The sequence below is a fragment of the Coffea arabica genome, chromosome 1e (assembly GCF_036785885.1).
Source record: "Coffea arabica cultivar ET-39 chromosome 1e, Coffea Arabica ET-39 HiFi, whole genome shotgun sequence".
Lineage (NCBI taxonomy): Eukaryota > Viridiplantae > Streptophyta > Magnoliopsida > Gentianales > Rubiaceae > Coffea > Coffea arabica.
In genome coordinates this window covers 43243051-43254765 of record NC_092311.1, presented here as the reverse complement: position 1 = coordinate 43254765, position 11715 = coordinate 43243051, and the positions used below count along the sequence as shown (strand labels likewise).

The following is an 11715-nucleotide window of genomic DNA, read 5'->3' as shown; positions in this document are numbered from 1 at the left end:
TGCTAGATATGCATGTGTTAATAAGTGTTTTGATTAGAAGAAGGTTAATATTTGTGCATCAGAATGATGCTGCTTAAATATTTCTTCCAATTTTGCATCATGCTAAGTGTTCATATCCAAAAGAAGTGAGAGGGAAGCTAGTCATGCCAGCATAATTGCTTTCATTATCTAATCAGGAAGAGATTCTGGTTCTGCATCTTGCTTTGATAGCAAAATATCAATTAATGTCTTCTTCGTTTCTTTGTTTTTGTAAAGGCGTCGGTACATTGTCGTATGTTTATAGTGGCATTCTAACCTCCCACACAGAAAATGTAGCCTCATTAACACTTTAAAACATGCAAAGAATTGCAGCTGATGATCTTCAGTTTTCCAATTTGAAAGCCGAACGACTGATCAACACTAAAGTGATCAAGGTAGAAATGATGTGTTAATTTGTAGGACAGAACCATGAGCAGTGTAAGTATGATAAAATACAATCCACTTAGACGGCAGCCATCATAGATGGCTTTAGTCACTACTAGGCAGGGTGGACAGTAAATGAGTGATACTATCAAGTTTTCGAGGCCTGTAGAAGACTTCCGATGGCTTTGCCTTGTGGGTAGATGTGCCAGGAGCTTCCATCTGAAATCTTACATTAGGTGTTCTGTCCTATGCCTGTACTAGTGACCCCCACCAAAAAGAAATGCAGCTTTGTAGTTCTTAAGCAGGTTAAATTCCCTTTATTGCTTTATATCATGCAGAACTGAGAAGACACTTGTCCAAACCCCAGCAGCAGATCTTTTGTTTTAACTTGGTTATCAACAAGAAGGTGAAGGTAATATGTTAATTTTCCAGAAGACATAATGGCAATATACGTACGAGACAATACTTTGCACCTGAAGGATGAGCATCAGAAGTGGCTGAAATCGAATATAAACCAAGGAGAAAAGAACAAATCTTGATATATTTTTTGTTTTAGGACGTGGAAGCAAAAAGTTGAGAACTATTCTGTTTTGATTTCCCCTGCATTGTATAGTAGTTTCCAATTTCAGTGCTGTAGGGGGACCTAGTCATGCATTGACCATCCCAAAGTAATTGAAAATTTGGCAAATGTACTTTTGTCTTTTCTTTTTTTTTTTTTTTTGGTCCAAATTCATGTACATTATTATGTTTTGGAGATGTCAGTCAGTCTAGAGATCAATTACTGCTATTTTCACCTCCAATAATCATTGAAATATAGGGATTATGGTTGGAGGATAAGCATTAGAAAGGTCTTGACTGATGTAAGAAGCATTACCACACCTGATAAAAGGCAATAAGTGCAGAAGAATAAGCCTTATCTATGGAAAGTCATCCAGTGACAATTGTACATCATTGCTAGAGAAAAGCCACCAAATTACAAAATCAAGACTTTCTGACTTAAAAAATTGAGTCTGTCAATGTTTAATGTCTCCAGACTTAAGCAGAGACTTTTAACCTTTGTCAAAAGCACAGAAGGTGTGCGAAGTAATCCAAATCCATTAAGTCTATACTCAGAGAGTCATTCTAGTGCCGCTTACAGTCTTCAGATCTGGGGGTTCAGTTGCCTGATCAGCTACTAATCAGTCTTATGTATGCATTAAAGGTATCTTGTCTTAGCTCTCCTTTATAGATTTGCTCTTATAGATGACACATTTTGGTTGATGTTCTCCAGGTACACAAGTCCTTGGAAAACAAATTCATGAATTCTTTCGGCCTCATGCTTGAAATTGTCAAGTTTCTCATAAGTATCTATTTTCCCGGTTGCACATGAACTTCAACTTCGGACAATTTTTTCTCACTTAACCGCTGAAGTAACAAGAAAAACCCAAGCACGCTTCACATTAGTTTGAGAAAATCTTAGTTTAAATCAACCAAATCAAACCAGATGAATGTTCAAATGTCGTGCACCTACATCTTTTACTGATGTTAAAATTTCCACCCGAATAATAAATTATTTAGATCCTTCACCTTGCTTTGGGTAAATTTAAAAAAAAAAAAAACCAATATGAAGGTGGCAATAGAAAGAGCAGTAGTTGGGAGGCTGGGAGCTGTCTCGGTGTGAAGCTTCATTTAGTTGCACGAGGGAAATTAAAGGACTGATGGCAGGGCATTCTGCTGTCCCTGACAGAGGAATCATCAAAAACCACGGAGAAACTTGAGGAGAAATCAAGCAAGAAAGCAAAAACATGACAAAGGAGCCAATCAACAGTAATGTTTACTTGTCACACTAAAGCAGATGATGCAAGCACCTAGAAATGTAGATTGCATTAATTTCCATCACATACTACAAACAAACATTTCCCAGAAAAATCTATGCAGCTTACTGAGACACTTTTTCTTAGTATACTATTGCATAGAAATCTGCTACGAAGCTGAACAGGTTGAACTCAGCCACATGGATTAGTCTGCAAGAAATTCCTGTTGATGTATATACACGTGCAGAATTTATAATTTATCAGATTGATGGAGTGGTTGAGTCCCATTTGTGGATAGGTTTCAGAAAATTGTGAACTAGAATTAGAAGGCTGCACACAAGACATACTTCTTTATATCTGCTCTCATGTTGTTTTAGCGAACTTATATGAACGTGAAGGAAAGCTTGAAAAAAGTAGGAGAAAGTCTTTCAATCGCAAAGTTGGGGAAGAACTCTATGGAGCTTTTAAGACTTATTTGCTGCAGACTGCATTAGTTTATTTGAAGAATCAGCTGCTAAATAGTACAAGTCATTCAGTACAAGTGATTTGGTACAAGAAATATTCCATCATCAACATTTCAACAATTAAATTATGAAATACATCATTATAAACAAAGCTATACTTGTTTAATTTGACAGAGCTGTAGCCAAGTTCAGAGATCATTAAATTGCTCATCCAACTTGTCGAAAGGTCGATGATATCTTTAACAATTGATAACATGATGGTCGACTGGTAGCGAGGCAGCTTCTTCAACACAATTATCGATGATATCAATTATACATTTATTAACTCAGGTTGGTTGTAGGCTTGTGGTCTTTGGTAGGAAAGCTATACTCAAGCACGAAGACATGGTTAGCCGAAAACTGATTTTTTTTTTTTTTTTTTATAAGCAGGAGGTGTTGGAATCTAGGACCTCTTATGTACTGTCAATGTTTTGAAACTCGGACGGGTGATTGAACAGGTAAAGTGGCAACATCAAGGTTCAACCGATTCAACCTCAATTCATTGATTATTTATTTATTTTTTATTTTTAAAAATAAAAAATAACAAGTAATCAGAAATATGTAATATCAACACAAAAATCCTAAAATTTGTAATATCTTTTGGAGAAGATTTACTGATCTAGTGCCTTCTAATTCATCAACCAAATAAAAGAAAAAGTATTTCACAAAAAAAAAAAAAAGAATCAACAAAATGATGAACAAATCTATCCAATATTTTAAATTAAACAATGAAGTGTTTAACCTTCCCAACTAAAAAACAAATCTGATAGGATTTGTAAACTTAACTCCAAAAAACAGAAAAAAAAAAATCATTAATATGAAACCAAAAGATAGAATACGAAAGGGAAAACAAGTGTGCTTTTTTATCTACCAAATTCAACTTGATCATCGTTTAGTTGAGCTTGTAGAACGGCTCGTGGAAGTAAAGATTCTTGGAAGAGGAAGAAAATTGAGGGTTTCTTGAAATTATAGTTGGATTAGTCAATTTATTTTTAATAAAAATAAAATAGCCCATCAACCAACTTAATTGAAGTAGTAGACAATTAGTTGTAGTTGTTGGGTTTTGATAGAACCCAAAAGTTCAAGAAAGTGAGCAGCCCATAAAAAAAATGTCCAAATTCAAACTCAAAATCTAAAAACTAGACCTGATCAGTTTAATCGGTTCATTTCGGTTCACTGATTTTGACTGGTTTTGGCTGGCTTTTTAGCTTTCTGGGTTTCTCATAGATTAAGTTGGTTGGTATCATATCAACCGGTCAGTCCCGTCCAATTCTTAAAACATTGTATACAATTTCTTACACCTTATCATCCAATCTAACTCTTTCCAAAAAAATTGAAAAGTATTAATTCATTTAATTAAAGAGTTTTATGGCCAGAAAACTAAAAAGTTTTCTCATAGATTACTATAAATCTATAGTGATTTTTTTTAGGAGGAAGCAATCTACATATATACATAGTTTGTTAGTGGAGGGATGGATTGAATAATTTGGGGGGAGAAAGTATAAATGAGAGGTCTCGAGTTCAAGGCCTCCCATTTACACTAAAAAAAAATGATAATAAACAAAATATATGCGTATAAGTTTGTTGGAGAAAAATAGCAAAGTCACAAACTCTATGATTTTTGGAAATCACAGTCAATTCTCAATTTGATTTTAAGGAGTGATTGATTCAATTGGACATTGGAGACAGAACAAGAAATACATACTTTTTGAGGGGGTATTTGCAATTAATTCTTTAAAATGTTTCTTTGTTATTCATAGAGGGTAATAGAGCAAAGCAAACAGTATTAGTTATCTGATGGAAGATGCATTATTCACTCAAGACTTCATTTTACAGTAGTTAGGTCCATTAACGCATCGAAAATTGAGATGTCATATGACGAAATACCAAATGGAACTTATCAACAACCCCTTCTGTAATCTAGGATAGAATAGGTTATACAATTATTATCGTTTTCGGGGAAAAAAAAAAAACCACTTTTGTATTCACATATTCTTGGTCTAGCCATTTCGGCCAGATTCTTTATCTTAGAGCAAGTGATGAAAATATAGTCATTAAATTATTGAAAATTTTCTAACTTGGTTACTAAAATTTTTTATTTAGCCAAAAGGTTAATAGCAAATTTTTTTTTGGGTCACTCAGCTAATATAAAAGTACACTTGTGGTCAACTAATTAAAAAAATATGCAATGTTTGGTCCAAAAAGTATACGTTTTATTTAGTTAAACTTAAAGTGTTAAACGACTAATTTGGTTAAATAAAAAGTAGAAGATTATAAAAAAAAATTTCTTTACTAAAAGATTTTATCATTTTCGGTTATGCATACGTTCATGACTTGCAGATAGTTACAATTAAGTATTGAAAACATTTTTAATCCGTAATCATCTCCAATCATCAACTGGTCATTTTTGTTTTCTCTTTGAAGTCAGAATATTAAAATCAAGAAAGCTATTCCTCTACTACCTATACAATTCCTACAATGAAGAACAGAAATAAATTAATCTGAATCTAATCATAAAAACACATCAAACACAATATGGTTGATCAAAAAATCCCTCTTCCTTCTTTTAATTTTTTTTTTGGTCACATAATACTACTTTCACTTTAAAAATCAAGTGAATTGTGGTTTATATGTAAACATATGTACATTTATTTAAAAAAAAATCAAAAATTAAGCAGCCTTCCTCAAGCTACATTGATCAAGAAATCTAAGTTATTCTCAAGGCAGGATAACAATAATATACCTCCGATGCTGTTGTAATCAGACCAACCACCGGCAATTCGGTAGAGAATCGGAAGGAAGTTGGAAGATGATCGTAGAAATGACAAGGGTCGTGCCAACGTAAAGATCATCTCACCCTCATTGTACTCTGTCTCCGACCCAAAATTCTACTATGAATGTAACCAAGTGGATTAGTATTGGCTTTGATGCAACTTTGTTGGAATTTAGAGCATAAACTGAGAAACAATACTTGTACTTAGTGTTGCAAAAAAATGAATTATAATAAAGTCTTGTCTTGAAGGATTGGATTCTTCATTTATGAGCTCTTTATTTATAAAGTATAGAAGAAACAAATCAACATAATTTTTTGCTAACAATTTTTATTTATTTTTTAACAAATCTCAATAAAAAAATACTTACAATTCAAAATAGTTGCACTAGTCAAAAAACACCAAATGTGAAATTACTCTTAACAACTAAGTAATAAGCAATAATTTAACTTATGAACCAAATTGACCTATTCTGATGCTAGAAAGTTGAAGTAGAAATTGCATTATTCTGACAATTAGTCATGGCGCAAACCAATACTTGATGGATGGATTTGGTTTGCTCAGACCAATACAAATGAAGCATTACTATATACAAATCAGCTTCCACTTTCAAGTCTCCAGAAACTTTCATAGCACAAATTAAACAGACCAGCATCTCAAAAGTTCATTCAGGGAGCAGAACAGGTTCAAGCTAATAGCATGGCACAACACATGATATGTACCCCAGATGCACATACCATCACCTTCACAGCATCCGTCTTCCATGACACAACACACTTGACTAAGCATCAATACAAGATTGTATCAGATTGTGTCTTACCAGTTTCTGATAAAGCTATTGTGATACATGTTTTGATACACAACTTCACGATCCTGAGTCTGTATTCTGCGAAATGGAATCAACAGATACTTTATAGACTTGATTATAGTCATCTGCCAAAAGGTGGTGTATTAATCATCAACTTTTTCACAACCAATTTATCAAGCAGTACATTTATTTGTTCAATAACAATTTTCATCATATGTATGCATTAAAGCAACAAGGTCACGTCATTATAAACAAAGCTATACAGAATATTCACTCTTATGGCAGATTATCTTCCTGACCATCCTTTTTGAAACTCAATCGGACCATGAAGGAGTGTCCTTATTTCAGATCAATTTCACCTGAGATAAGGATTTTCAGATCCTCATTTCCGTAGTCCACCTGCTGTTCCTTGATATCTCGAACAAAACCTCCAGTAGAGCGTAGACATCCATGCACCTCAATCAATTGAAGAGTTAATGTTTCCCATAAACAAGAAGGCAGCTCTTCCAATTCCTTGCAACTTTTCAAAACTAATTTCTCAAGACTGGGAAAATGATGTCCTGAGCCTCTCCACCTGACTGTCTGCAAGGATTCCAATTTCAAGAATTTGAGTTTTGGGAAGATTTCCTCTTCTTCCATGTCTTCCATGTCCCATTCCTCTACTCCATCAGCTGGTTGAAGTATTTTAAGAACCTCAAGATTATGTATTTCTTTTATTGTGGAAATTATACTCCACGGAAAGTCCTCCAGCGTCAACTGTTTAAGATTTAAGGGGAGACGAAATTCAATATGATGTGCTGTCACATTACCTAGAATCAGCTTTAGTGATTCTAGTTGAGTCAGAAAGCCCATTTCCACGATGGCGTTGCTCTCCCCAATAGATTCTTCGGATTCTAGCAAACGGCATTTCAGTTCACGAACATTTGGAAACTTTTTCATCATCTGTACCATGCTTTGCCCCAGATAAAACTCTGGAGTGGAAAAGGTGGCTAAATCATATAAAGTGGAGGGGCTGTCAAGGTTGTCATTGGCCAACCTAATATCAATGAAAGCACCATGCACATGGAGATGCCTCAATTTCTGCATGTTCCACAGAGATTTAGGCAGTAAACAATGTCCTCTGCCAAAACAATATACCGTCAGAAGTAAAGTTTCCAAGTTTGAAAGGTTCGCAAGTGAGAGTGGGATGTTCAGAATATCACTATAAAATTTTACTGCCAAGTACCTCAAATGAACAAGCGAGCATAATTCACTTGGGAAATTATAGCCTATCCACGTATTTTCCAAATCCAAGACTCTAAGAAGTTTCAGGAAAAAAACAAAGGATAGTATATAGTCCTTGTCTTTACTGCTGAAGTAATCAGGCAGCAGCATTAGAGAGCGTATACGGTAAAAAATATCCTTGATTTTGCAATATACTTGAGATCAGAGCCGTATGATAACCGACGTAGGTGGTGTGGCGCATCAAACGCCTCAGACACTTGTAGAAAATTTATATCTTTGGCTTTTCCCTTGCAAAACACATGCAACAAATCATGAATGTGGCAGGTCTTGACCCCGCCTAAAGATCTCTGTTTCCCAACTGTAACCAAGCTTCTCTTAATTAGAGCCATTATATAGCCTTCTGCAATTTCTTCTGGGCTTTTTGGCTCATTCTTCTGAACAAATCCTTCAGCGATCCATAACCACTTCAACCTCTGGGCAGGAATTGCTTGATCTTCTCTAAATGCTCCAAAGTAAAGGAGGCATCGCTTTAAATGGTCAGGTAGATGTATGTAACTCAATTCCAATATACTCTTGCATTGATCCGTGTCACAAACTATGTTTGAACTTAGGGTAATCAAGACTTCCTCCCAACCAGCTTGATCTAGAGCAGCAAGAATTCCAGATATGATGACAATTGATAAAGGCAGCCCCTTACAGTTTCTTGCTATTTTCCTCCCAAGAACATTCAGTTCTGGAGGGTAGCCTTCTTCTCTAGCATTTGCCACCTTTGTCTGTAGTAATTCCCAGCTTTCCTCATCAGTAAGTAGCTGAACAACATGACGATTTCCAGTAATCTCATGATCCCGACTTGTTAAGAGAATTCTGCTTCCATTCTTATCATCAGGAAACGATATTTTCAAAGTATGCCATGCCTCAATATCCCATACATCATCCAGAAATATGAGATATTTCTTTCCCTTCAAGTTTTTACGGATTCTTTCAGCCAAAACATTTTCTTTCACCTTAGAAAATTGAGCTTTCTGATCAATGCAAGCCAAAATCTTAGACAACAGATCTTGCTTGTTATATGTTTGAGAGATACAACACCAAGCACGAACATGGAAGTGAGATGTAACTGAAGGATCATGGTAAACCTTTTGTGCCAGAGTTGTCTTACCTATCCCAGGCATCCCCACAATGGAAAGCATGTCCAACTGCATTGATCCTCCTTTGAGTTGATTGATTATCGCTTCTACCTCCTCATTCAAACCCACCACAGCTTCAATTTGAGCAGCACTATCAGTACTAAGCTCTTTGTTAGTGCCACTCCACTTGCTTCTTGTTGCTGGGGAACAATTTAAACAACTGCAAAAGCAATCGGAATGTCATTAACAAAATAGAAATGCTAATTTCAGCATCCACTAATTTATTGCTGAAATATTACCTTGTGATAGCTGTCAGGGCTTTGAAGACATATTTTTTGTGATGAATCTTCAGGGCTTCACCTTTAAGAAGCTTAACTTTTTGTGTGATCTTATCAAATAATATCAGGGAATAAAATGATATATCTCCAACTATTAAGGAGTCAAAAACAAACTCTGCTTCATATGCTAGCTCTATAACACGACTCCAAAGGAATTGAAGTTCTTTGTGCTGATTGCATTGCTCCCCATGATTCTCCAACCACGATCTTAAGAATAAAAGACTATCTTGCATTGTTTGAAGGTTGAGATTGTCTTTCCGGCTGTGCTGCTCCAAATAATTTTTCAAAAATGATCTTAAGAGTGAAATATCTTTTTTCAATCTTTGAAGTTGGAGCTTGTCTTGCAGTTCGTGCTGCTCCATCTCATTCAGCCAAGGTAATCGGAGCCCTTTTGGAACTTCCTGCTTTAAAGACCTTCGGGAATCTTCCTCGGTCTTCTTCAAGTACGTTTTTAAGAAGCCAGCTCCATCCCTAGCAAAAGCAAGTGGATCCACTTTACTGCTTGCCAGTTCCTTCAATTTTTGTAGGAGAAGATCGATAAACCCCAGTTCACTGGTCGTAGGAAAGTTAAACCTTAAATCGACTGGATGCTGTTCCTCAACTTCTGCCTTAATAAGCTTAATCTTGTACAGTAAACAAAAGAGCTTAACATCTGTTTCCTTGGCCGAAGCTTCTCGGATTTCCTCCTGATAAAGTGAGAAAATTACAATTGCAGCATCTTCGACCACAGCTCCAATAAGATCCTTGGTTCTTCCAGGTAGTCCATCATACTTCTCTTGCTGCTTTTGGAGAATGATGCTCAGGAATTGAAGCCCCTCATAGAGTATCTTCAAGTGATGCTTCAGAGATCTATTGAAACAGGAAGGAGAATTTAGTAGTAACTCAAATAGATTAGCTAGAAGTGAACTTACAAAATTCCCCACTATAAACGTATCGGTCTGGGTAGACAAAATGAGCGAAGATGATCCAGATTGCAAGACGCCAAAGTAAGCCAAACGGACTTGCTGATAAACATGCTTGATGTTCTCTACTGATTCAGTAATCTTCAATTTTAGTTCATGAAATGCTTGATTATCATCTTTCAAAAACAAATAAATATAACAAAGATGTGCTGCAGATAGAACCACAGCTCTACAATGCTTCTTCACTACCCCGGGGGGATTGCCTCGTAGCCTGGCAAAGTGAATCAAATTGTTAATGGATACCAACTTCTCTTGAAGGGTTTCCAGCTGTTCATAATATCCTGAGCTACGTTCCATAATATCCTGTTTATAATATACTGAGCTACGTTCCATAACATCCTCAAGATTCTCCAGCAAGGAGTCGAAGAATTCCATGAATTCATCTGCTGATGAAAAACTGGGCTTCACTAAGCGATCCAACAGATTCCAGGGCTCGTATTCTCTCGTACTCGGTCGGATTCTAGCCCGAGCAACGGATTGCGTAACCAACTCCAACATCTCGACATACGCTTCGCTTATTTTATGTTTACAATCCATTAGAGTTTCTCGGAAACCAGAGACCGCTGCAGCCAAGTCGCTGGGGGGCAATCCATCCTCTGATCTAAGAAGCAGCTTGTGAAACTTGTAAGCTTCTCCATGAACAGAGTCTTCAACTCTGGAAGAGTACGCCAATCTCCTTGAACACAGGACAAATGTTTTCACCAGTCTTAACTCCACCGTCAGGTAATGCACTTCCAAAACATGATGAGGTTGGCAAAAATATCTCTTTTCCATAACCAACTGCAGCTTGTCCAAGATTGAACAGATGCAAGTCTTGAAGTCCATCTGCTTTCTTCTTCTATTGCTCTCAGAATTCCTTCTCTCTCAGAAGTGATTTTGTCTTCTCCACCTCTCAACATGTGATGTGACTGAATCCATCCAACCCCCAGTTTCTCCAATGGAAAGACTTGTAAAAACGAAGCAGGTAAAGCGATTGTGTGCCCCAACCAATCCCAAGTTCCCAACATGATTGGGCCGTTTCCGAGAAACTAAACTAATGCTTAATTGATTGATAGGGTCAACGGTACACATGATTGGTGCAAATGAAACGCGTCAAAGATTGAATTGTTAACCACTAAACAACAAATAAATCTGACTTCTTTGATTTATTCGAATTCATATTCTTGCTTAGGACTTCTAATGCTATTTGAGAAAACAACTTATATGTATGTATACAATACGTACGTATTATATTTTAGGCTCAAGTGCAAGTTACCTCCTGTGAATAACAAATTGCTTCCTGTAATGAGAGATTATACAAGTCGTTGTCCCATGGAGACAAATCGTCAAAGATGTGGGTTGAATTTCTTTGTGAATGAGGCGTGAGAGGTGGTCATACTGTGTTTTTGACAGTTTTATCCTTAGTTATGTTATTATATTTTTGTTTTATAAAAGAACATTATTGTAGTGTCAAAAAAAAAATGATGATACAACTTCAGATGTAAATAATTATCGAGATCACATAAATTATTTTTACTAAATAAATATTTTATCTTCTTATGATAATTCAAGATATTGAAACATTATCATGAAAACAGCAGTGTATATTTAAACATCAAACGGATCATTGATAAGGACCAAAAAAATAAAAATGTATAAATATATAAATTTTTTTGAGTATATAATTTTCTTCTTTTTTTTGTGATAAAGCATTATTACTAAATATAGAATTTTTTAACAAAAAATATAATAATATGTATTTAACTGTTGAAAAATACCAATATTTTTACTTGTACATAATACCGGTG

The 11715-nt window shown here is 35.6% G+C and overlaps 1 protein-coding gene across 2 annotated transcripts; it reads right to left on the bottom strand.

Annotated features, from left to right (window-relative positions):
* Nucleotides 1-5945: 5945 nt before the first annotated feature.
* On the bottom strand, nucleotides 5946-10984 carry LOC113704761 (putative late blight resistance protein homolog R1C-3). Of its 2 annotated transcripts, XR_003451719.2 has the most exons (3): nucleotides 8928-10984; nucleotides 7503-8848; nucleotides 5946-7397 (listed from the first exon to the last, which is right to left on the bottom strand). XR_003451719.2 is itself a non-coding variant. In XM_027226637.2 (2 exons), the coding sequence occupies exons 1-2, from the start codon at nucleotides 10751-10753 to the stop codon at nucleotides 7651-7653; spliced, it is 3024 nt and encodes a 1007-aa protein (XP_027082438.1). In that variant the 5' UTR covers nucleotides 10754-10984; the 3' UTR covers nucleotides 5946-7650. The 2 variants fall into 2 exon arrangements, 1 of the variants encoding a protein (XP_027082438.1); XM_027226637.2 differs by having other exon boundaries at nucleotides 5946-8848.
* Between the last annotated feature and the right edge of the window lie 731 nt (nucleotides 10985-11715).

Excerpts from the sequence above, each read along its gene's own strand:
- LOC113704761 (XM_027226637.2), bottom strand. The coding sequence starts at position 10,753 with ATGGACTTCAAGACTTGCATCTGTTCAATCTTGGACAAGCTGCAGTTG. Across the intron at positions 8,849-8,927 it reads GCCCTGACAGCTATCACAAG|TTGTTTAAATTGTTCCCCAG; the intron begins GTAATATTTCAG and ends TTGCTTTTGCAG.